General features: G+C 40.9%; 1 protein-coding gene across 1 annotated transcript in view; it reads left to right on the top strand.

The window, feature by feature from the left end:
- SPTLC3 (serine palmitoyltransferase long chain base subunit 3) overlaps positions 1-27471 on the top strand; it is a 132855-nt gene that overhangs the window by 57370 nt on the left and 48014 nt on the right. Inside the window, exons 5-7 of the mRNA XM_025932352.2 lie at positions 3261-3385; positions 5562-5655; positions 20344-20449. Coding sequence (XP_025788137.1) covers positions 3261-3385; positions 5562-5655; positions 20344-20449 — 325 coding nt within the window. The remainder of the gene's footprint in view (positions 1-3260; positions 3386-5561; positions 5656-20343; positions 20450-27471) is intronic.

The raw sequence follows: 27471 nt of genomic DNA, 5'->3' as shown, positions 1-27471 counted from the left end.
GAAACTGACCAAGTGTGCCTGGAGAAGTTGAAAATAGCGCCTGAGGGGGCGCCTGGGTAGCTCAGTCGGTTGAGCGTCTGACTTCGGCTCAGGTCATGATCTCACAGTCTGTGAGTTTGAGCCCCGCGTTGGTCTCTGTGCTGACAGCTCAGAGCCTGGAGCCTACTTTGGATTCTGTGTCTCCCTCTCTCTCTGCTCCTCCCCTGCTCATGCTCTGTCTCTCTCTGTCTCAAAAATAAATAAAAACATTTAAAAAAAAAAAAAAAGAAAGAAAACAGCACCTGAGGAAAGACATCATGTTAGGTGGACGTCAAAAAGTGAGTGGGAGCTGCAAGAAGACCATTCTATGTGGAGGAAAAAAACAGTCCCAACATCAGGGAAGCCTAAAACAGTAATTCTCCCAACCTCTCTGGAAACTTCCAGAAGAGTTAGCCAGAGGATGTTCTGTTATTTAGCAGAAGAGCTGGGCCAGAACCCAAGGATGTCATGCCCAGGCCAATGGCCTGGTCACTATCTATCGTGGGGTCATTCCCTTTGGATGTAGTCTCTGTTAGGTAAAAACAAATACAATGAGTGATTATGTGCCCATGTCACATCTTTAAATTTTAGTATTCCTTTTTTCTCTGTATCTTTGATAATAAAGTTTTAAATAACAATTTAAGTTTTAACTCCCCTCCCCCCAAGCTTGAGTAAAATTGATTCTGCTAGAATACTTGTTTTACTATGGTTTCTGACATTTGGGAGGATAAATGAATTCTGAACTGAGAAGAAAGGCCAGCAGCCATCTGTTGTATGACAGTGTGACCTCTCAGGAAGGGCAAAGATGATACATGAAATGTGCTCTTTCATATTAAATGCAAAATAAAATTTTGAACTCACTAGTAAATGCCTTCTCAAGTTCAACCCTTCACCATTTTAGCACAAGAAGCAAGCTAATTTACCAATTTAAATAAAATTCTGATATCACACTCTGTATAGTAAAACATGTTGACCTTTAGGTTGAAAAAAGCATGTTTATAAGTAATCCTGAATGTGCTAACAATATTCCTCTAACTTGAAGCTGAGTTAAATCTGCTTCTGTGTTCTGTGGTTGCAAATTACGTACCTCCACTTGTACATTTTTGTGTTTTGTCCAATGAATCATCTCCAGCAGCAGTGTCCAATAAAAATATAATGCAAGACATATATGTAATTTAAAATTTCCAGGAGCACCTGGATGGCTCAGTCAGTTAAGTGTCCGACTTCAGCTCAGGTCATGATCTCATGGTCCATGAGTTCGAGCCCGGTGTTGGACTCTGTGCTAATAGCTCAGAGCCAGGAGCCTGCTTCGGATTCTGTGTCTCCCTCTCTCTCTCTTGCATTCCCTCGCTCTGCTTGCGCTCTGTGTCTCTCTATCTCGGAAATATAAATAAACATTAAATTTTTTTGACTTTTAAAAATTAAAAAATAAATGAAATAAAATGAAATAAAACTTCTAGTGGCCACATTAAAAAAAAGTTAAAAAAAAAACAAGTAGGGGCGCCTGGGTGGCGCAGTCGGTTAAGCGTCCGACTTCAGCCAGGTCACGATCTTGCGGTCCGTGAGTTCGAGCCCCACGTCGGGCTCTGGTCTGATGGCTTGGAGCCTGCTTCCGTTTCTGTGTCTCCCTCTCTCTCTGCCCCTCCCCCGTTCATGCTCTGTCTCTCTCTCTCTGTCTCAGAAATAAATAAATGTTAAAAAAAAATTAAAAAAAAAAAAAACAAGTAAATTTAATTTCATTATGGGTTTTGTTTGACCCAATATATCCAAAATATTATCATTTGAACATGTAATCAATATAAAAATATTTATGAACCATTTTACATTATTTTTGTTATTGTTTTTGTTTTGTTGTACTAAACGTTCAAAAAATAGTGTGTATTTTACTCTTACAGGACATCTCAGTTCAGACACTAAATTTTCATTGGTTAAAGTGAAATAAGTAGAATATAATCCTACCCAGATAATAAAGTTGTGTTCAGTGGAAAATATTTTACAATGCTTCAGTTTTTAAGTTTAAATAAAGTTAACTAAAATTAAGTACAATTTAAAACTCTATTGCACTAACCACATGTAGCTCGTGACTACTATATTGGACACTGCAGATCTAGGACAGTGACGGCAAACAGAAAAATATGAGGATCATTAACATTTACTCTTAGTAAGGCATGAGCGATTCAGTATAAGAAGGAGTCAGAGCATAAGCATATAAAAGATAGCAGAATGGTAAAACATGAACTTTGGAGTTAGACTGGATTATCTCTGTTGGTTTTTATCTGTGATCTCTTTACACCTTGGTTTTCTAATCTATAAAGTAATGATAACTGCATTATTGGGCTTTTAAGATTAAATGAGATAACTTGAATGGTAACCTTTGAAATCTAGCACACTCCAAAGGTTCAATAATTTATAACTAGATTTTCTACTGTCTATAGATGTCATGGGATCTGTTTGCATTTAAGTGTGGGGCACCCCCTGGGAGCGTTACAATTTAATTAATCACTTGAGGGATGTAGGGTGAGGGAAGAGAAAAATTGTGGTATTTTTTGTAGGTTTTATTGCATTATCAATATTTATATATAAAAATACGCCAGTTGTTAAGTATTAGATTTTCACAAAGCAAACATACCCATGTAACCAGCATCGAAATCTAGAAACATAACATTTAGAGAATCTCAAAGGTCTCCTCGTGCTCCCAACAAAATTAACCACTATCCTGACTTCTAATGAGAGAGGGTGAGTGGGGGAGGGGCAGAGAGAGAGAGGGAGACCCAGAATCTGAAACAGGCTCCAATCTCTGAACACAGTCTGTCAGCACAGAGCCTGACGCAGGGCTTGAACTCGGCAACGGCAAGATCTTGACCTAGGCCGAAGTCGAACACTTAACCGACTGAGTGCCCCAGGCACCCCAGTTTGTAAACTTTATGTAAATGGATTCAGCCTGTATGCATGTGTAAGTGTCAGACTTCTTTCACGCAACAATATATTTGTGAGATTCTTTTCATTTTGTTGTGTGGGGCACTATTGTTCCTTCCTGTGTTTAATTCTGCTCTGTAAATATCTCCACAAGGCATTTAATTCCTTCATTCTGCAGTATGTGAACATTTGGGTTGTTTCTTGATTGGGGCTGTGACAAATATTCATACATTCTCACACATGTCTTTTGGTGATGCACTGGGTTTCGAGTTTTCGATCTTGTTGAGAGAAGGGAAAACTGACTCATCCTATCATTTCCTGTGCAGGAAGTTTGGATAAACACAAAGAGTTGGAGAACCTTGTGGCTGAGTTCCTGAATGTAGAAGCAGCTATGGTCTTTGGGATGGGATTTGCAACTAACTCAATGAATATCCCAGCACTAGTTGGAAAGGTGAGAATTTGTTAACATAATTGTCTTCTTCCGTGTGCCTAAGAATTACAACTCTGGGCAGGTACTATTAGAAGTATGGCTGAGAAGGTCCTTTTTTTTAGGAAAAGCTGATTGGATGTCCAGCTTTCTATTTTTTTATTTTTTTTAATGTTTATTTTGAGAGAGAGAGTGAGAGAATGAGTGCAGTAGGGGCAGAGAGAGAGAGGAAAGAAAGAGAATCCCAAGCATTCTCTGTGCTGATGGCACAGATGTGGGGTTCGATCTCACAAATCGCATCATGACCTGAGTTGAAATTAAGAGTCAAACATTTAACTAACTGAGTCATCCAATTGCCCCTGGATGTCCAGCTTTTTAAATAAATATAACAGCTTAGTCCAGCAAATCTGTTCATAATGATATTTCAGTTATAGAATTCAAGCCCTAGATGTGGGTCACATCTCATCTTTGATGATAGTTTAGTAAAAACAGTTAAATTTTTAGGTTCCCAAGTCCCCAGGTGCAATGCAGAAAACACTTATTGGGCATTTATTTGAACAAAACATTTTGCTCATGCCACTCATTTATTCATTAACAAATCACTTGTTGAGAAACTAGTTTGCCCTCATATAAGGCAAGATACAGGACAAAGATGAACAAGATCTGTGCCTTGTAAGTTTATGTAGTTTACAGTCTGGTGGGGGAAATGATACACCAAATAAAATAGGATGAATGCCACAGAAAAGGCATGCACATACATGGAGAAAAGCAAAAGAGTTGCTTCCAAGCTCTTCTTAAGAAAGGCTGAGATGCTCGTGCAAAGTGTGTGACGTGAGAACTGAATCTGTTACTTGTCTGTTAAGTTTTTTTCTTTAAGGTAAGGAAGAGATAGCACCATGCATAAAGCACTGAGCTTTGGAAGAACTAGAATATAGGGTAGTGGATGATAAGGAGACTGGAGATGAAGGCAGGTGCCAAATTGCACAGAGCCTTGTAGTTCTCCTTGAGTGTTGGAAATTCTTTCTGAGGAAAATGGGGACATTGATTGGCTGCGTTTAAGTAAGTGCCATAATCAGATTTAGGTTTAAAAAATCTGACTCATGACAACTGAATGCAACATATTATCTTTGATGGGATTCTGCACTGAAAAAAATAGAAGTAAAGAAAACATCTATAAAAGACATTGACATCATTAGGACAGTTGGGGAAACATGAATTTGGGCTGTCTCTTAGATGATAGTACTACATAAATGTTGGCTTTCTTGGGCGTGATCATTGCATTGTGATTTAGCCAGAGAACATCCTTGTTCTTAGTAAGTACATGCTGAAGGATTTAGGGATGAGGTATCATCAGGTTTATAAGTAACTCTCAAATGTCCACCAAAAAATTATAAATACACACATACTCATCTAGAGTATTGTTGGCTCTTCCCCAAAAAACTTACAACACTTCATGTGTGAACTTTCTAAAGTATGAGCAAGAACTCAAAGCTTCTGGGTGGCCACAAAAACAAATGGCCACCATAGTTTGTCTCTTCATTTTTTGTATGCTGGAACAATTTTATAGTTTTGAAAGTTTTAAATTAAAAAAGGAAAATAAATTTACAACTGTAATTTATAAGAAGTAAATTTGATTGATCTTTTTCACTTGCCTCAGACTGAATTGCCATCCATACTTTTCCAAATGCAAAGTTTTTAACTGGAAAGCATTGATACTTTGATCTACAATGATGTCAATACAGAGGAGAATGAGAATAGGAAAACAAGAGCTTGAAAGACCCTGCAGAAAAGACCCCTCCCCTCCAGAACAAGAACACCATATCCCAAATAATCCAACGCATGATTGAGGAACCCCAGCAAATCCACAACCCACCCAAAGTATATCCATTTTCCTGCCAAACATCAATTCTTTAGAAAATGCTAGCTGGCATTTAACCAAGATCTTGAATGATCTTCTCTGATGAAAATCAAATGCAAATGATTAAAGATATAATCCCTTAAAATAATCCCCATGTTCATCAGCTAATTGTCTACAGGATTTTACCCATATAGACACCAGGTAAAACTCTTGGCCTTTTAAAATGAAAATGGGTTTGAGGGATGTCTGTTAAAGGTCTTGAAGTGTCGTTCTATTTCCACATGCTATTTTTCTTTAATTTTATTTATTGGCCTGTGCTTTGTGTGTTTGCGTTCTGAACAGGGATGCCTCATTTTAAGTGATGAGTTAAACCATGCATCTCTCGTACTCGGGGCCCGACTCTCAGGTGCAACCATAAGGATCTTCAAACACAACAGTGAGTATCAATGCATCTCTCCTGACATATACTGCTTTCTTCTAGAACATGCGTCTTTGTCCTTGCCCCATTTGAATGGGGGAACTTAGCCTCATGAAACACAATTATGTTTATTTTCACTACTGGCTTGTTAACCTCTGCTGACCTTAAACAAATGGTTGAAGTGTCTTAAACACCCAGATTGCTAACTGTAACCCAAACACATTAGTGTCACTGTTATTTGTGGTCTTACAGTGCAGCCTCTGAAAACATGACTGATCTCTTAGGACTGACATTTAATCATCAGAAGTGTTATAACTCTCCCTTTTCTATAACTCTGCCTTAGGAAAGTTTTAAGACTTAAGTTTTATGTTATTGTCAGGTAAAAAGTGGTGTCCTTCCTTAGAAGAACTCCTTTCACTATTCCCACCCAGCACATGCTTACAATCTGCTAGGAGAGGCCGATATGTATCAAAGTAACTGTATTGTGGGTTAAGTAGAAAAAGGGCCACAGCAATATCAGGCAGTGATTAAGAGTACAGGCTTTGGCCAGTGGACCTCTTCATGCTCACCAAAATGGCTAAAATAAAAAAGATGACAACACCAAATATTAGCAAAGATATGAAGCAACTCTCACCCATTGCTGGAGGGCACAATTATACAACTTCTTTGAAAAACAGCTTGGCAGTCTTATAAACATATCCCTATACCATGATCCATAAATTCTTCACCTTGGAATTTCCAGCACATGTCCACAAAAAGGCTTGTACAAGAATGTCCACAGCAGATTTAGTCATAATAGCCAAGACTGGAAACAACCCAAATATCTATAATAGGAGAATGGAAAAGATCTGTTACATTCATATAATGGAATATGACTCTCTGATTTAAAAAAAAAAAAAAAACGGAATAAACTACAGATACCCACACCATGGATGACTCTTCAGAAAAATTATTTTTAATGAAATAAACCAGACACAAAATAGTATATAGTGTATGAGTTTGTTTATAGCAAATAAAAAACAGACAAAACTAATCTATGGTCATAGAAATGACAAAGATGCTTGACTCTGATTGTAGGGGAGGGAATTGGTGAGAAGAGGCATAAAGGAACTTTCTGGGGTCATAGAAATATTTGATATTTTGATTGGTGTGATATTTACATTCTTATTAAAATCATTGAATTTTACACTTAAAATATGCCAACTTCCTCATAAATAAATTTTCCTAAAAATATAATTGTTATCATACAATATCTTTGGTATTAAAGAAAAAAGTATAGGCTTTCCCCCCCACCAAGCATTTGTGTCCTTGTCCTATAGCTTATTAGCATGTGGTCCTAGTCAAATTATTTAACCTTCTTGGATCTCAATTTACTTATTCCAAAAATGATATTTACAATGCCTGATTCACTGATATGTAAGTGAAGGCATATAAAGTGCTTAGCACAATGCCTAGCAGTGAAAACTTCTGAGTCACTTGTACCTGCTGTGTTATTGTGATTATTATTATCCTCATATTTTCATTGCCAGTGCCACCAAAGGATAGTAGAAAACATTATGATGACCCAGAGGAATGCAAAGATCATTTCACTTTGGGGATTGCATGAAATGGATAGCATTTGCCATAGACTTTGAAGGATTAAGAGAATTCTGATCAGGGATATGGGAAAGGAAATTTCTAAACAGAATAACCTGGAGTGTGTAAAAAGCAGCAAGACCTCTAGTGTGAGGCTGAACTACTGGAGAAGAGCTGAAAAATAAGGTCTTGGCCAGTTAATGAAGAACCAATATGTTATATGATATATATGTGTATGTATATATATATATATATATATATATACACACATATATACATATATATATACATATATATACATATATATATACATATATATACATACATATGTGTGTATATATATATATATATAGGTATAGGTATATATGTATGTATGTAAGATATATGTACTTCAGGAAGCAACAAAAGGTGTTTGGACAGTTCTGCTTCATTCCATGCTGATCTCTGGATGAATTGGCTTTGTTCAATGCCTTTAGTAGCCCTCCCTCGTGTCTAGTGGCAGTGAAAACAAAGGTATAAGCTTTGATTTGAGATAGGCTTTGAACAGCCTCAGAAGGAAAAGACCCATCTGCTTATGGATTGTAAAGATCAACTGTCCCCATAATAGTTCTTGTACACCTTCACTATCCTGCATTTGTTACTATTTGGAATTTAACCCAAATTCTACCATTTTCCAGATTTCCCTTGGCGGTCTATAGAGATGATGATAGAAAGATAGATGATACATAGATAGATAGATAGATAGATAGATAGATAAGCAGACAGACATGTGTATATACTCAACTGGGAGACTAAACGTTTTCTTAAACACTAACCAAGAATTTCCTACTCTCCAGCTTAAGACTTTATGGTAGTGATTCTCCAATGATTCCCCCCCGCCCACCTCCCGGTATTTATGCCTTGAATAGTCCCTTCCTGGATTGTCTCAGGATTGGTTTATGTGATCGAAAGAATACAGTAGAAGTGATGATATGTCATTCTTAAGGCTAGGTGTTAAAGGCTTATGGCTTCTGCCTGTTCTTCTCTCTGGCATCACTAGTGAGGGCACTTAAGCAGCCTATACAGAAGAACTGAGGCCTCTTGCAAACAACCACGTGAACAGGATATCTTTACTGATCTTCTGGCTTCACTCAGGCTTTCAGATGACTGTAGTTCCAACATCCTGACTGCAGCTCACAACTTTCTTGAGCCAGAACACCCACCTAAGGTTCCCAAATTCCTAACCTGCAGAATCTGTGGATAATAAGTGTGAATTGTGTTGGGGTAATTTGTTACGTAGCAATAGATAACTAATACAGCTTCTCTAGCCGCCATTGCTGGGGCAGAAGCTGGACACCTAAGTGTCATTTCCTACTTCTTCCTCCTTTGAATCTAAAATGAATGACTCAGCAGACTCAGAGTCCTTTTATGCCACTTATACACCCGGTCACTGGAAAAGCAGCCAAAATGACTTGCAGGACAAGCCATTCTTGGTCTACATAGAGACAAGAAACTTGAGAGCTTGTAACACATAAGCCAGGAAGTGAAACTGGTTTCAGCTAATGCTTCTTGAGACAATTTCCCATGGCCAACATGGCGAAGGAACGTCAGGCCCTGACCCACTATGTTAACAACCCTTCCTTTTGAGGGGAGTGGGGCAAGGGATGGCTTGAATTGATTCTTTTCCTGCTGGCTGAGGCTAAAATATGAATAGAAGAGACAATCATCCCCTGCATTCCAATCCCACAGTTATCAAAAATTCTGCTGTTATTCATGGGTATATAGAGTAGATGCCAACAACATGAACACATCAGTGAAGATTATTTCCACATTTTTGTTCAAACACAAATATATACAGATGATTGAACAGAAACCATACAGTGGGAAAACTTCTAAGCAGACCCCTACAAAACAACTTTATTTTAAATACTCAAATAAAGTATGCAGTTCACCCACAGATTGAATCTTTCCATTAGTTCCAACTGCTCAGAAATTGTTCCAGGGACAGAGAGAAGTTCAGCCAGCTTCTCCTGGTCCTGCCCATGCCACCCTATGCAGTTATTCCATATCTCTTACTTCAGATTCTAATCTCAGGATAGCAATTCCAGTGAAAATACATCCAACAGAAAGCACAGTAACTATATCAGGAAGAAATCCGACAGCATCTGGACAGCTGGTAAAAACTGATATTGGTGAGGGACAGGTGAACATTGTGTGTCTCCAGATGTGATACACTGAGAAAGATTCAACATAACTAACATAGTATACAGATCAGAACTCTGAGTTTTATTGTTAGACAACCCCAAAGTAGAAACACTTTGTTGGAAAGAAAACAAAAAAAAGGGAATGTATTCTGTAAATATGCTAATATCATAAAAAACAAAGAAAGGCTGAGGAGATGATCCAGATAAAAGGATACCAAAGAGCTGTGATAACTAAGTACAGTACCAGACCCTGGACTGGATTCTGAAAGAGATAGGGAGATGCTATAAAGGACATTCCTGACTAATTCACAAAATTGGAATATGGCCAGTAGGTTAGATAATACTAGGTAAAATTAGTTAGATAGATTAAAAAAATTAGATAGATAAAATTAAATAGATAGATAGATAGATAGATAGATAGATAGATAAAATGATAAAGTAAGTGGAATAGTGTTAATAGATGAATCTGGAAAAAAGAGTATGTGGACATTCTTTGTAGTACTCTTATTCTTATAATTTTTTGTTGAGTTTGATATTATCTTCAAATAAAATTTTAATTCCTTAATTTTTGCTGGAACTTTAATTCAAGAATTTCATTTTATCTACCAATTTTACAAAGCTCTTAAAACATTCAGTAACTTATTCTTCACGCCTTCCCTTTGTGTTCCCAGAAAACAGAAAACATTTCTCATTTACATCTTTCTAATAAATGTTAGCTGTGGTCGTTTTATACCGGTAAACAGCACTTACTGCAAATTTACTTTGTGCCAGATGCTGAGCTAGTGGCCTTCTCTGATGTACTTATTTAATCTCATGGACAACCCCATGAGGTAGGTGCTAGTTTACAAATGAGGAGATCCAGGCTTTGAGGTATTAAACAACTTGTCCAAGATCATACAACTGCTCAGTGGTGAAGCCCGGAGCTGTCTGTATAAATGCTGCCCCTTCCAACTAGCTGAGAGTGTGTGTAATGCGGGTCCCGATTCCATCATCTAGTGAAAATTCTATTATTAAGCTACTGTTGCTCTTCAACTTTCTGTGGTTGGTAGAATAATGGCCTTTAAAAATGTCCATGTCCTTATCCCCAAAACCTATAAATATATTATGTGATAAAGAGGAATTAAAGTTGCAGATGGAATTCAAGTTGCTAAACAGCTAACCTTAAAGAGATTGTCTGCATGGGTCCAGTGTAATCACAGAGTCTTTAAACGCAGAAAAGGGAAGCAGAGGAGGGAGTGTCAGAGTGATGCCATGTGAGCAAGACTCTGATGGTCACTGCTGGCTTTGAAGAGGGAAGAAGGTCACACACCATGGAATGCCAGAAGCCTCTGAAAGCTAGAAAAGGCAAGGAAATAGATTCTCCACGTACAGCTTCCAGAAAGGAAGGCAGCCATGCCCACACGTTGATTAAAATCACGTGAGACCCATTTCAGATTTCTGGTCTCCGGAACTGTAAGAGAACATGTTGTTTTGAGCCATTCAGTCTGTGCTAATTTCTTACAGCCTGGTAGGAAATGAATACACTTTCATTCTCACACACAAAGCCTTTGTGCCCACTCACTAGCATGCTTACTACCTTTAGGAATGGGCACAATTTCCCAGCTATTGTGTTTACATCGCGAAAACAGTCACGTCTGAGAGAGGGGTTCCTCCAGGGGCCTTTGAATGACTTCTTCCTCGAGACATGAGAGAGATGAGACGGTGTACAGAGGAGAAAGAATTAAGTAGGATCACGGTATGTAAGGCATCAGTAGCTGCTGACTGTCTTTCCCACTTTGCTGTTCCCAGGATACTACTAAATTCCTGAATAGACAATGATGCTTTAATCCTCAACGTGCATCCATGCAGATTGGAATAATAATGTAAAGAAGATGTAGAGGATATTAAGTTGCCTTCCTGTGTGGGGATAAGCATACAACACAGCAGAGACCGAAGCTAATAACGTGTGAGATGGGTTCTTAAGAATGGCCGCCTAAACCAGAATGTACTTAAGCATCAGGATGATGGGATTTCACACAACCGTCTACTTGTTCTGCCCTCCTGGGCTTTCCTCTGCCTGTGACCTCTGCTTACACCTTGAGATACTCCCCTGACTTTTGGAGGAGAAGAGGTCCTGTTTTATGTAAATCAGTACTAAAGGATACTCTTTGTTATTTAGAGCAACTGTATATCAGTCAGAATTGTGGATCCTTGAATTTTTTAACTGTGTATGGCTAAAATATACCTAAGGTGCAGTTACACCTATTCAGACCAGTGTAAGCTTTGAATTCTATTTGGACAAGCCTGATGTTCAATCCTATTTGAACAGCTTAAATAACTTCAAGCTATTCCTCATTTCTCTATTTCCCACAAGAGCAGAACAAGCAACGAAGGGACCAAACAGAAGGAAAATTCTGAAAGGGAACAGAATCAGAACACACAAAGGCTACCCTCCAGGGGAAAATCTCCAAGGACTCAGAATGCATTTTTAGCCATACCAAATTCAAAGTCAGGTACTAGAATTCTTTATCACCATAGATTAACTCTTCCTGGATAGTGAATACGGACAATTACTGAGACCATATTTATCGCTAGGCACTATGTTAAGCCCTTTGCATAATCAGTTCATTTAATTTTAACAAAAACCCTATATTTATAGTTCTTTCCATTATCTCTACTTATTAAGAGAAAACTGATTCTCAAAATGATTAAATGGCCTGTCCAACATCACACATGATAAACAGCCAGAGTTCAAATTCAAACCCACGTGTGTTGCTCTTATCATGGTTCATTTCTCCCAGGAGCGACCCAGAGACAAGGGTTTGAGTGTAACTCATTTATTTAGGACATGATCCAAGGAAGCACCAGCAGATGAGCAGAAAATGGAGACAGAGAAGGAAAGGCAGCCAACAAAAGGCATGTTGTCAAGCAGGTTACCACAATAGACAGCCAGAGCTTAATCCTACCTGGGAACTCAGTGTAGACATACTTCAGTGGGGTGCGGGAACTGGGTTATTTATACACCAATTCCCATGTGTGGGAGGTTGGAGGCTGTTCCTGCTTAGGCTCAGTATGCCCCCACAGCCAGGAAGAAAGCTCTTGGACCAAGAATGGCCTGTGTTTTCAATAAGGAGCCAGGCTGAGGGATATAGGCAGGGCCTGTACAGCATGTGCTAACTAACACTCTTACCCACTAGCTAAGTCCAGCTACTTCCAGGCCATATCAGTGCATTATTGTGTAAAAATCAATCTATATGATTGCTTGTCCTGTTAGTGGCCTAAATTTTAACCCAGAATGCTAAAATTTAGCCTCTGAATTCCTCTGGCTAAATGTTAAGAATATCTCTGCATTTTCTCCTTTGGGCAGCTTCAGTGAAACAGCCAGTCCTTGGGTTGCCTTTGTGACTCATTAGGTGCCACAAAAAAGACTCTTCAGCACATTTGACAGTCTAAGCTACAGAGTCAGCTCTGACCAGTGACCAGTAAATCTGTTCTCCACTGCGATTCTGGTGCATTTTGAGAAAGTGGGCCACAGCTCCTTGGGGCATGCGGATGCCTTTGGTAGACACATCCTCTGGGCTGAGTATTAACACCCTGGCATTTCAGGACCTCAAACCCTGGGTAAATTTTAAGTCTCTGGGAAGGGTGACATCTTGTTGCAGAGATATGGGAAAATCAGGACTGAGTTATTTTTTTTCTCAGAACCTGCTCACTTTGCTGGTAATTACTTAGGATCTAGATTCTGGAACAGTGTTTCTCAGACTTTAACATACACTGAATTCACTAGGAGGTGGTTGTTTAAATGCAGACTCTGATTCAGTAGACCTGGGGCGGGGCCTGAGCCTCAGCATTTCTGCCCATCTCCCAAGTGTCACCAGTACTGCTGGTGCAGGACCACACTTACAAGGCTGTAGGGTAGGCAGGCAATCTCCGACCTAAAGGGCGTCACAAAGGGCTTCTGGAACTAGTCTTGGAGAGGAGAAGCAATTTTTTTCTCAGCTAGGAGAGTTTCAATGAGGTCAGAGGGCTGGGCAGACCAAGAATTTGGAGCAGTTGGAAAAGAAAAAAAGTGGAGAGGAAGAACCAAGGTTCTACCTAGAGGCATTTAAAGGGCAAGGGGAGACAGAACAATGAGTGCAATGTTTGTGGGAAAACTCTGAATTCTGCTTCTGAGGGCTCAGGAGTGCTGTTTGAGTGGAAGATCAAACCTATAAACAGCACTGAGACTATTTTTTTTATAAGCCACAACCTTTTAGATCTTAAGGTCCTCCTTGGACTCCTGAACTGAGCTGTTCACTTTAATAAAGACAGTGAGGGGCGCCTGGGTGGCGCAGTCGGTTAAGCGTCCCACCTCAGCCAGGTCACGATCTCGCGGTCCGTGAGTTCGAGCCCCGCATCGTGCTCTGGGCTGATGGCTCGGAGCCTGGAGCCTGTTTCCGATTCTGTGTCTCCCTCTCTCTCTGCCCCTCCCCCGTTCATGCTCTGTCTCTCTCTGTCCCAAAAATAAATAAAAAACGTTGAAAAAAAATTTTTTTTTAAAAAAAGAAAAAAAAATAAAGACAGTGATTGTTTCTATATGTTTTACAACAACTAATAGTATTGAACCCTTGCTGCAATGAGCCTTTTACATGTACTAAGTCATTTGAGCCTCATAACTACACAATGAGACACCTGCTAGGATCATCTCCTTTTTACAGGGGAAGAAACAGAGGGACAGAGTGGTGAGGAGACACAGAGCTAGACACAGAGGCAGAGCTGGCATTTACACCAAGGAGATCTGATTCTAGTTCCCTTGTTTTTAAGTTTATTTATTTATTTGAGAGAGAGAGAGAGAGAGAGAGAGAGAGAGAACAGAACAGGCGGGGAAAGAGCAGAGAGAAGGAGACACAGAATCTGAAGCATGCTCAGGGCTCCGAGCTGTCAGCACAGAACCCGATGTGGTGTTTCAACCCACTAACTGTGAGATTATGACTCAAGCATAAGTCGACGCCCAACTGACTGAGCCACCTCAGTGCCCTTCCAGTTCCTACTTTTAAGCACAATTCGCCTTTACCTCCTTTCCCAGCCTTTTCCAAGGCTGTCTCCCCCTGGCTAGTGGAATGCAGGAGACTTGCTCTTCCATGCAGCCCTCCCAGAGCAAGGCAGTTGGGTTAGGCAGATGCAGCCAGGGTTCACGCTGGTTGCCCTTGATCTGAGATGCAGGATCCCAGAACTGACCTCTGAGCCCCCAAGTTGTTCCCTGAATCGCATCTTACCTTCCTGCATTGACCTCAAGCACTTAGGGATCCCAGTTGAGTACTATGTTTAATTCCTCCCAGAGAATCAGAGCCCTACATGCTGCATCGGCCCAGAACTCTGAGGACACTCTGTCCCCATGCTTTAGGCTCTCCCTGTCCTTTGTCTCATGTCCCTGAGGTCAGAATTACTGGTTTCCCTCCCCAGGTACCCAGGCCCTGCCCCTAGCACCTGCCTCACCCTCAAATCAGCTCAGTCCCCTGCTCTCTGTTGCCTTTCGCACTCTTGCAAGATCACCATGCTTCTTACAAACCTGTCCAAAGGCCATGCAACACCTGCCCACATACTGACAGAGCTACCAAGAAAATCTGAGCCTAAGTATTTATCCAAACTGTAAAACTTAACATACCAAATTTTCAATGCATCAGAAATTCCCTCACTGATCTCATGAGGAAGAGACTATAAATGTGACTTGAGAAAGACATTTACTTTGCTTACCAAAGTTAGCCATCATGATTATGCTTTTCCCCATAGGGTAAAAAAGGAGGCATTTCCCCCATAGGCTAAAAAAGGAGGCATTTCCCCCATCACCATCTTAAAAGTAAGAATGATTTCTTTGTCATCATTCACAGTTACTGAAGTACCCATTGCTTAATATTCCACATTTGGGCTCAGCATTTGAAGGATGAAATTGGGCATCTCCAAAGGAACAAGAAGAATGGGGGAACAGATGGGAAGCAAGGGCTTAGAGTAACAGGTAGCATTCCTTCATCATCCAACCATCTTTTCACTTAAGAGATATCTGATGGATGTCTATCATGTGCAGACATGAAAATATCTTTGGTGAGCAGCCCATGGAACAGGGAAGCAGAGAATGCATCTAAATGTAGCTGTAGCTGGAGGTGGGTTTTGTGGACTTTTGAAGGAAGAAGGTGTGAACCATCAAGCACAATGAGCAGCATATGGAAGGTACAGGCCGTATTCAGCCTGACCATGACAGCTGGCCCTGGATCCAGAGGAAGGGAAAGCCACTGACGGATGAGCAGTAAGAACGGTCTTGTGTCTCAATAAAAGGTCAGTGGCACAAGAGAAGAGGAACGAGGAAACCGTGGCAGAAGAAACAGTGTTGTACTGTATGCAAAAGTCAGAACAAAGCCCAATATCGACTTCTTATCATCAGGAAGACACTTTTTGAACTATACCCAACCTCTCTTCTGAGAAGAATATGGCTTCCTTGTTTCCCCATGCCCACTTTTCACAGTACATTAACTGCAGCTTCCCCAGACCCCAGAGGCTTGTTGATACTATCAGGGCTTTGAATTTAAGGACAGGCTCAAGAACAGGCTCTCAAAGTATATTTGTCACCTAAGCCTGATTCGTTTTTGGCACACTGTTGGATTATTCCAGGTATTCAGTAATTCAGTAAACCGATTAGTCATTCCTGTGACAGACCAGGACTTCCTTTGCATCACTCACCTAGATGTGGCCTCTGTTTTCATTTTTAATGGCTAAATGTTCAGCACCCATCATGCCAGCTTGCTCCTCTCAGCCCTTCACAAACCAGAGAAAATCACTTTATTGAGCCAGATGGTAGTGAATGATGTCTAAGGCATTGCTGATACCCAAATTTGTGGCAATCACAAATTCATAGCGTGTCATAAGATTAGAAAGATATTATACAATAGTGCTATGTATGTGCCCCTTGATAGCATCAAATTTATTCTTTTATTTTAATATCTATATCTCAGTATTTTCTTTATATATCAAACTGATTTATTTGCATTTGGTTTTTGGTTGTTGTTGGTTTTATAAACCTGGTGGTTCAGTCAGTTAAGCATCTGACTCTTAATTTCAGCTCAGGTCATGATCTCACAGTTCAAGCCCCACATCATGTTCCATGCTGACAGTCCAGAGCCTGCTTGGGATTCTCTTTCCCCCTCTCTCTGTCCCTCCCCTGCTCTCTCTCTCAAAATAAATAAATAAACTTAAAAAAAAAAAAGAAACAAAAAACACAAACCTAATCATTCTTTCCTACTTCTTAGAGGTGTCATGAGGATTAACATCATGCAAATATAAGTGCTTTAATAAGCAACATTATTTAAAAATGTTATCATGTGGCTTGTTGAAACAGTAGACTCGCACAAGGCCTGCAGAACATAAACCACAAACCCCTGAATCCTACAGATCTGTACCCCACATGCTGTAGCATTATACAGCCAGACCCTAAGAACCAAAGAGAAGATACCAGACACTAATGTAAGTCCAGAATCCCGCACTGAGTGAAGTTATCCCTTTCTCTGTGCAGCTTCTGTGATTCTAAGAGGTCAATGAGTTTCTGCTTCACAAGGGGAAATAAGACTGATTGATTCCCCCTCTGCTCAAGAATCCCAGTGTGTGGACCCCACGGGTTTTCTGAAGCTTCACCAAAGACAATCCCCAGGTAACTCTCTGTTCAAGTGGAACAGGATGAGTTCCCTGCCATGGAAGGGACTGGGATTCCTCTTGTTTCCATCTGCAAAATGCATGAAACACATCGTGGCCATTTAAAGGCTTGTTCTCTGTCCAGCTTGTTAATGCAAGAATGGAGAGAATCTTCTATGTTCTTTAGTGGTGTCCATTTTAAACCTAATCCCAGACTAAACCTATAATATGTATGTGACCTAGTTGATTGCATAAAAAGTAGAATAACGTCTGCATATACAGATTTTTCAACATCTTAGAATATTCACTTTTTAAGTGACTGCTAATTTGGTTCACTGGGTTTGTTTTTATTATTATGGCATTGGAACCACCCTCATCATGTGTCATTTCTGTACCAAAAAACTTATACATTCCACTTCCCAGAAGGAAAACACTCTACAGAAATCTTACATTCGTCATTTCTTTATTCCATTCAGAGACTAACAGGCCTGCAGTAGATTATAGAAAAAGGAGCTGTATATCTCAATCACGCGGGTTCCTTCAACATCTTAGGAACTCAGCCTAAAGCAAAATGTCCATACAGGCAAAGGTTTACTGTCCCAGAAATTCTCAAAATAAGAAAGCTGCTTTCTGTCTCCTTGGCTGCCATCTAGTGGGTAATGATGTAGTGTCAGTAAAACACTACATCTGTGAAGACACAAGATGTCTGCCTGTCTTCAAAACCAAAAACACAGTTAATGTAAGAAATATTGCAGAGGGGCGCCTGGGTGGCTCAGTCGGTTAAGTGACTTCAGCTCAGGTCATGATCTCATGGTTCATGGGTTCAGGCCCCGCGTCAGGCTCTGTGCTGACAGCTCAGAGCCGGGAGCCTGCTTTGGATTCTGTGTCTCCCTCTCTCTCTGCCCCTCCCACGCTTGCACTCTGTCTGCCAAAAATAAATAAATATTTTTAAAAAAATTTTAAAGAAATATTATTGCAGAAATGAGGCAAGTATCCTTTTTCATAATTTCTGTTTAGATCTTAAAGTGGTATTCTCCTTCCTTTTTCCTGGTCTACATTCCTTTCCATAATCAAACATTGATTTTGTGCTAATATTGTGTGCTGGTACTAGAGCTGTAAGGAAATCCTAAAACAGATTCCACCACAGACTGGGACTAAAAATAAAGTTTCAGGGATCTCCACTGAAAGAAAGAACCTCAGCCAACTTAAGCCTAGACCAGTGACGATCCACTGAATATCGCTTCTTTGGTATATTGCTTCTTGATGCAGTGGCTAACACCAATATTGACTGTACCGTCTTAGATTTATATCTGCTAGGTTTTTCCTGTGAGCATTTTTTTTAAATTAAGGTTTATTATTTATTTTTTGAGAAAGAGACAGACAGAGAGCAGGGGAGGGGCAGAGACAGACAGAGACACAGAATCTGAAGCAGGCTCCAGGCTCTGAGCCGTCAGCATAGAGCCCGACACGGGCCTGAACTCATGAACATTGAGGTCATGACCTGAGCGAAAATCAGTTGCTTAACCAACTGAGCCACCCAGGAAGCCCTCCTGTGAGCATTTTTTAGTGGAATCTCTAATGCCTGATGAACATTACATAACAGTCAGGTCAGCTGTTGAGTAGCATCTCCAACTTTTCAAACTGAAATCAGATTATAGACCTAACGTATTTTGGTTTCAGATTCTCAAAAAGGGAGAGTTCTGAAAGTACAAAGAAATGTGGTAAAAATATAATGAATCTAAAAAACTTGCACATAAGCCTCTGCCTTTTTTCTCTCTCTCTGGGCTTTGCAAGTTAAACACACACACACACACACACACACACACACACACACACACACCCTACAGCTGGAATGGTAGACCAATCTTCCCCAATAATCACTCAGCCTAAGTCCAGTCATCTACATCTGGTTGCAGATAAATGAAAAGTCACTGTGAATTACATTTGACATCACAAGTTAACAAGAATAATCCACCAGACATCCATCCTTCTTTGTTCAACATGACCATGGAGTAGTTTGAGAAGAAGGAACAAGAGCTCTCAACTAAGGTAGTGGTTCCGAATGCGTGTCATGGTACCAGACTGCATAGGTTCAGATCCTGGCTATGCTGGTTGTGATCATAAACTTCAGGCAATTTACCAGACCTATATGTGCCCTGGTTTCCTGAAACATAAAATGAAGGTACCTCCCCTTAGGGTCATGTTTAGGATTAGACAAGTCATTACAAAGAATATGCTTAGAAGGAAGGCTGAAATCCAGATAGGGCTTAATAATTGTGAGCACTTATTAATGTATCCAGATGCTTCCAAATAATTTTCAAAGGAGTGCTAATTTTTCCCGTGCCTTAAAGTTTGGAGTGGGGGATGTCAAAAGTCAGGTCTCAAAGTGTAGGAAGTGAGACACCTGCCAGCAATGCCACCACTCTGTACTAACTCAGCTAAACTCTCATATGCTCATGGCTACACAACTGGTGAGTATCAGTTAATGATATACCTCCAAGTTCATTTTAACCTGGTATCAAAGCTGAAGCCCACAGGATGCACTTAATGGAGAATCTCCAATCTCTGCTGAAGCAGGAGAGGAGAGCCCTTTAAGAGTTTGTGAAACCAGGGTGCCTGGATGGCTTAGCCGGTTAAGCGTCTGGCTTTTGACTTCAGCTCAGGTCATGATCTCACAGTTCGTGGGTTCGAGACCCACAGTGGGTTCTGCACTGGCAGTGCAGAGCTTGCTTGGGATTCTTTCTCTCTCCTTCTCCCTCTGCCCCTCCCCTGCTCGTGTTCTCTCTCTCTCTCTCTCTCTCAAAAGAAAAAGAGCCTATAAAACCATGTGCCTCCAGCAGGGGGTGCGGGTGGGGTGATTCTGCCTACTATATAAACCTGACTATTCATCTTGTCAGAGTTAAATTGTACTAAAGTATAAGCCTCTCCCTCCCTCCACCCCAGGTGTTCTCTGATTCTAATCTGGCTCTCTGAAAAAGTTCAGGTCTAAGCCTGAGCCTAAGAAACCTGATGCCTTCTCTTGGGGTGCCGGGGTGGCTCAGTCGGTTGAGTGTCCAACTTGCGGTCTGTGAGTTCGAGCCCCGCATCAGGCTCTGTGCTGACAGCTCAGAGCCGGGAGCCTGCTTCCGATTCTGTGACTCCCTCTCTCTCTGCCCCTTCCCTGCATGCTCTATATCTCTTTCTATCTCAAAAATAATAAACATTAAAAAAAAAAAAAAGAAGAAAGAAACCTGATGCCTTCTCAAAAAAGAAAATGGGGGAGGAAAAAGCAAACCCTGTCATGACTCACTTTCTTTTTTGGTATTATTTAAAGACATGCAAAGCCTAGAGAAGCTCCTGAGAGATGCTGTAATCTATGGCCAGCCTCGAATCCGCAGAGCTTGGAAGAAGATTCTCATCCTAGTTGAGGGCATCTACAGGTATGTAAATCACCTGAGATGTTTGCACACAGTGGGGCCTGTAGCAAGCTAACAAATGAGGAAAGGCTGACCTCTCCTAGCTAAATGGAAAAACAAGTTAGGTATTAGGTATTATGGAGAGACCTGAGCCAGAGCTACCAATGTGAGCTGTCAGCCTTGGGTCAACTATCTTTTCAATGTCTGTACATATGGCAGAATACCTTGGAGGCTGGATGCTTGTGAAGGTGTCCTCAGAAATGCCCTTAGAGGGCATTGCAATAATTCTTTCCACTACCTTTCAGTGGCCCACAACTTCAAAGGCTTTTGCTGGCTGGGTTATTCAACATCAGAATGCTTCTGGCCTTCTATGGCTATAGTAGATATGGCTGCTACGTACCCAGATGCTTCTAACTAGACAGTACACACAAACTCCAGTGGCTTGCTGAACTTGGCCAGTTGTTGGCATTAGAATACAAAAACCCTGCGCATCTTCCACAAGGTAAGACTAACCTCAAGGGCAATTCCTGATCCAAAGCTGGGAGCAGCTGGACTCAGCATCTGAAGGTATGCTCCATTTCCCACCACTTTGAAGCTAAGTGGACAAAACACCCACTAAGTCACTGAGAGCTGCACTTTTATGAGGAACATGGTGGTGGGATTTGCTTCATTCTCTGTCCGAACTGATTACTGACACTAAAATGAAGGATGCCTCCCACCCCTTCTGTTTAATGCCCAAGTCCCTGAGTCAAAGAAACATCATCTCAGAGTGCTCACTCCTAAATCAGCTCTCAAACAATCGTAATGTTGAAAGAATCAAGGGAGACGTTTCTTATAATTACAGAAAAGTGAACAATATTAAACAGAAGGGAATGAGAGCTTAACTTCCCTGCAAGGAGAAGTGTGTTTGCAAAGGAAACTTGAGATCTGATAGAGCCCTTCATTCAGCCAGAGTGCACATCGTTTCTGTTCCATGAATAGATAAACCAGCAGCAGAAGAAATGTGTCTTCATCCCTTTTGGAAAAAAAGAAGTGCTTTCTACTAAATGTAAAACAATAATAATAATAATAATAATAACAACAACAACAATAATAAGCCAGATATCATTTTGTTTTTTCTCTAGTCCTTACTGCCCCAGGGGTTGGTGTTCTGGGTGTTCCCAGTGCTTCTGTGGGGTTGCAAAGCTGGTATTTCACGTTTTCAGTAACCCAATGTATGCAGTACCTCCTCAGGTCAGCCCCCAGACCGTGTCTTCTTTGTGAAGTCTTTGCAATCACCTTAGAGCAGCATTCTCAACCAAGGTGATTTCTTCCCCGCAACCCACCTCTACTCTGGACACACTTGGCAACTGTCAGTTGTCGCAACTTTAGTACTACTGGCATCTGGTGGGCAGAGGCGAGGGATGTTGCTAGACATCCTACGGTGCACAAGGTAGGCCCTTACAACAGAGGATCACCCTGCTCAAAATATCAACAGTGCTGAGGCTGAGATACCCTGCTGTGGATTAATTCAATTAGTAATTGAATTTAGGGGCTCCTGGGTGGCTCAGCCAGATAAGCATCCGACTTTGGCTCAGGTCATCATCTCACAGTTTGTGAGTTTGAGCCCCATGTGAGGCTCTGTGCTGAGAGCTCAGAGCCTGGAGCCTGCTTCAGATTCTGTGTCTCCTTCTCTCTCTGCCCTTCCCCTGCTTGCTCTCTCTCTCTCTCTCTCTCTCTCTCTCAAAAAAAAACCCAAAATAAACATTTAAAAAAATTAAAAAAAAAATTCAATTTAATTAATAATTTACTCACTGGCCTTGAACTTGCTACTTTTGGGAAGTCATCTCCTATGGACTCTGGGCTGTCATAACCTCAGGCACAGGTCTTGCTCCCTTGTGTGATCTGTGCCAGCTGCCAGCTTAGGAGGGGAGCCCTTATCTAAACACCTGTCATTCAGGCCTGGGCTTGCAGGAGCACGGATCAGCTGAGGGAGAGCAGATTGGGTGTCTCCTTTAACCAGAGTTAACCGAATCCAACTGCAAATAAACAAAGCTTAGCTCCACTAAAGGAAAGTTGTGTTTTAAGTACTTTGATCGTGGCTGAAATTAAGTGGACCACCAGCGTTTCACTGTCAACTATTCCCATCAGTTACATAGAGAAACCACTCCAGCAGCAAGGCTTGTTAATGGCTGGGCCCATGTCACACCATGGTCTCAGGAGGGCAGGAGGGCCAGGTGTGGACTTTTGGCTCCACACCGGCATGGCACCAAACCACAACCTGGGATTCACTAGCAATGGTGCCTGCTCTGTTATCTCATACTGTGTAACAAGCCATTTGAAGCATAACGGCTTACACACAGCAATGAGTTAGTATTCCCCACATCGCTGTGGGTTGTCTGGACCAACTGGGCAGTTTTTCTGCTCCACGTGGTGCTGGTTGGGGTCATTCATGGGGTTGCATTCAGCTGGGAGTTCAACTGGGATCTGGAATGTGAAAATGACCTCACTTAGCACTGGCGGTTGACTGAAGTACCTTGTTCCCTTCTCTTCTCTGGAGTGCCTTCTCCATATGTAGGCTCTTCTCACTGAGCAATCAAGCTGGAGCTTCCTTACAACATGGAAGGAACATCTGTCTTCCAAGAGGATGAGAGCAGAAGCTGCTGCCTTTTAATGGCTAGGCCTAGAACCAGTACAGCAAATCTGCCATTCTCTGTTGGTCAAAGTATGGCAAAAGGCCAGCTCAGATTCAAGGGGAAGAGAGAGAGCACCTCTTTTTTTTTAAATTTATTTTTGTTTATTTATTTCTGAGAGAGAGAGAGAGAGAGAGACAAACAGACAGAGTGTGTGTAGGGGAGGGGCAGAGAGAGAGGGAGACACAGAATCTGAAGCAGGCTCCAGGCTCTAAGCTGTCAGTACGGAGCTCAGCGCAGGGCTCAAACTCACAGACTGCGAGGTCCTGACCTGAGCTGAAGTCAGACACTTAACCAACTGAGCCACCCAAGTGCCCCAGAGCCCACCTCTTAATGGGAGGATTGGCTTGTGTGTGGAGGGATGGGGAGACTTGCAGGAAGTCTTTGGAGACAATCTACCATAGTGGCTCAGTCATCCTGACATTTATTTATACAATGAAATCTCCACTTTCCATGGACCTCCCTTCACAGGAGCTTTCTTTTATCTCACCCGCACAGAATCTTGTCTTTAAATGAAACTGTGAGCTAAAAGGGCCCATTCAATGCTAGGAAGCAGGGGACCTCTTAGGCCTCAATATTTCCTGGGGCCTCAGTTTCCTCATTTTTAAAACAAGGCTAGCCTAGACTGGAGTTCTGGCACATAGTGGGCATTCTCATTTGCTTCTATCACCAAAAAATGAAATTATTTCCCACAAGATTTTCCAAAGGGCCAGGGTTAAGAATCAACAGTTCACAAACACACTTCTACTTTTTAGAGTTGTGTTATAGACACATACCTTGTTGATATCAACACAAAGCTTCCTTTGAAGTTTTACTCCCAGATATATATTTTTTTATCTATTGCTATGGTTTGCCACCATGGGCAAAGTCCCCCCACCACAAAAGCCTCCCATGAGTCCATTTTTTTTTCATAATTCCTAAAAAGAGCATTCAGCCAAATCAGACAGTTTCAGGCAGGTATCAAGGTAGGAAAAGCTAGATACCAAGTCTAAGAAGTCCATAAACTCCACAAAAGCAGTTATGAGAATGATAATTATAGTAATTAATAGTAGTGACAATAATAATGCCACCATCTATAAACCATCTAAGTCTCATTATCTATATAGAGAATATGGAGGAGCCAGGGTTTGGAGGAAGGCCCAGGCCCTGGGTTCAAATCCTAGTGTTGTCACCTACAGTGCTGTGTCCTTCATAGGGTTATTTTGTAAATATTAAATAAGATCATAGGACCAGTTCCTGGCAGAAGCCCAGCCCACAGTAAGTCCACAACAAGGGCAGCTGTCTCCATCATTAAATTTATTTTCAGTCGAGGAAGTTGCAACGTGGAAAACAGTAAGCTGTCTGCAGAGTGAAGCTGTTTGCTCTTCACCCAGCTGGAGAATGGATGTCAGGGGAAGGAGCTCACATTTATTATGTGTCTGCTACTTACTAAACACGTGGGCTTACTCCTTGCTCCCCATGTGTGATTTTGAGTAAGCCTCCCCTGTACATTTTTTATAAAGCATTTTATATCTATTTTTAAAGGTTTATTTATTTTTGAAAGAGCACGAGTGGGGAAGGGTCAGAGAGAGGGGGACAGAGGATCTGAAGTGGGCTGCGTGCTGACAGCACAGAGCCCAAGGTGGGGCTTGAACTCATGAACTGAACCATGAGACCATGACCTGAGCCAAAGTCAAACACTCAACTGACTGAGCCACCCAGGTGTCCCCAGTATTTTGATGTCACTGTGAAGATGAAGACACTCGACTCAAGGCAGGTGGCTGAGATGAGAGAGAGCCAGGGTTCAAACCAGGCAGCCCTGCTGGGACAGAGGCCACATATCAACAAGGGAGTCCATTCACGTGTCCCCATCCAACGAAGTAAACACAGAAAAGGTGAAGTCATCCATGTGGCCTTCGCCATTTACCTACCTAGGGTTCAGTTTCTTCATCTGTAAAATAGGGAGATTGAAACTTGAAATATAAAGTTCCATGAGTTCATGATTTGGGGCTTAAAAGTACAATCGTATTTTAGCGTTCTCATCTGCTTTCTTTTAAGTATTGTTTTAAAGTCAGACTCTTCTAGTTTTGTGTCTCTGAAAAGTCATTGTGGTTGAGAAATCTCAAAACTATTAAAAAATCTACTAAAGGGGCACCTGAGTGGCTCAGTCAGTTAAGTGTCCAACTCTTGATCTCAGCTCAGGTCTTGATCTCAGGGTCGTGAGTTCAAGCCCCATATATATATATATATATATATATATATATATATATATATATATATATATATGTGTGTGTGTGTATATATATACACACACACACACACACATATTTATGTGTGTGTGTATACACACACACACACACACACACTAGAGAAGGGCAGTGGGTCCCAAATAACCTGGGATATAATCTAGTATAACTAGAGCACAAACTTCCAAAATAAAAAGTATTAAGAAATAATAACTAGCCCTTCCAGAAAATACATATGTAAACAAATGTTTAAGTCTCAGAATATCATTTCCTCTAAGGATGTAAGCCATTCTCCTGCCCAAATTAATGTAAGTTTAAGGATTGAGAACTTTAACCTATGGTTTAAACAAATAAAGAAAAAAGAAAAAGAAAGTACTTTATTTTTAATTAGTCTTAGCTCCTTTCTTTTCCTGTCTTTACCTTCTTTTCTTCCTTGGATTATGCTTTGGGCCCGCCAAGGAGATTTTTCCACCATGTAAGTTGGCAAATCAGTGGTTTAATGCCCAATCCTGCCAATGGATAATATGCTTTATATGTGGAGGAGAAGGTGGTGAGAGGGAGATTTCAAAAAAGAGTCTTGTCACTTAGCTAATACATTATGTAACAGAAAAGATATAAAGAAATTATTCACTAGCTTGCTGGTTTAAGAATAATTCAGGTCCTTTCACAGAGCTTCAAATGAACGGGTAGAATTATCTCTACCTACAGTTGTATTTTAGTTGTTTTTCTTTTTTTGAAGTCTCTGAAACACAACCTTCCATTCAGGAAGAAAAAAGAAAACACTTCATTTTTGGCAGTGTTTTTTGACTGCAATTTATAGGAATCACACAGATAGCCTTTTTTATGCATGCACAATCTCAATATCCCACTATAGGAAAAGGTTCGATTCAAATTTGGTCACACTGAGAAAATGAAAACTTAGTGCGGGTGAATATAACTCTTTATAAAAGCTGAGTTCTCCCTAGGACCCATGTGTGCCCTGCATTAACTCCAGAGATCAGCAGTATTGTAGAGTCATTAATCTTAGAGGAAGAAATATAAACCAGGTGGGCAGACTCCTAACATCAGCTAGACCAGCCCCAGAGAAGGATAGCTAATTAGCTGCCTTGAGTGTCTGCAAACTGTTCAGCATTAACTCTGGCTCCTGCCAAATTCGGTTCCAGAACAAAGAATGGCTCTTTGTGACATGGCAGGTTTTTAGCATAGTTGTGTTACCAACTTATAACATGTTAAAGATGAGAAGTAGATGCTAGAATTTTGAGGGCATATAGCCATTTATTATGTATGACACCCATATGCCTCTCTCCTAGAAGATTCGACACAGAGTATTGTCAAGGGCTACCAATTTCTCGAGTTGGGCCTCACTGCAACCATTTTCTCCTAAGCTCCTCCTAAGAAAAAGAATGACTCAATGAGTGCTCATTATGTGTCAGACACTTCACAAGCATTATTTCTAGGCTTCCTTAAAAAGACCTTATGAGCAGGGTTCCATCATCATGCTTGTTCTACGTGAAGCAAAGAACATCACGTACGTTGCCCAAGTCCTCAGCTGGGAAGTGGTGTGGCTACAATCTAAGCTTAGTCAGATGGCCTTACCTTCTACGCTCAATGCAAACCATGTGAACAAGCAATTAATCTAAGAAAATACTGGAATTAACTTACAAACATATATAAGAGAAAATGACTGTATTTGTTTTCCATTTCATGAAAATCTGAAAACAGCCATTCAGACTGGCCTTGTGAAAAACACAAATGCAGTAAACTGGCTTCATTAAAATCACCAACTTCTGCTCTGCGGAAGAGCATGCCACGAGAACAGGAAGACAAGCCAGAGACTGGCAGAAAATATTTGCAAAAGATAGACCTGGTAAAGGACTGTTACCTAAAATACACAAAGAACCCTTAACACTCACCAGTAAAAAGCAAACAACCTGATTAAAAAGACCTTAACTGACACCTCACCAAATAAGATACATACATGGAAATTCACATATGAAAAGATGCTTCACATCATGTGTCATCAGGGAAATGTAAATTAAAGCAACAAGATACCGCTACACATCTGGTAGGAGGCCAGAATCTGGAAAAATGACAACAGTAAAATGCTGGCGAGGATGTATGTGCCACAACAGAAAGACTTATTATACAC

This window comes from Puma concolor, chromosome A3, assembly GCF_028749965.1.
Source record: "Puma concolor isolate L17-30 chromosome A3, mPumCon1.1.hap2, whole genome shotgun sequence".
NCBI lineage: Eukaryota > Metazoa > Chordata > Mammalia > Carnivora > Felidae > Puma > Puma concolor.
Note: the sequence above shows the minus strand (reverse complement) of the source record. Positions and strands in the feature narration are given on the sequence as shown.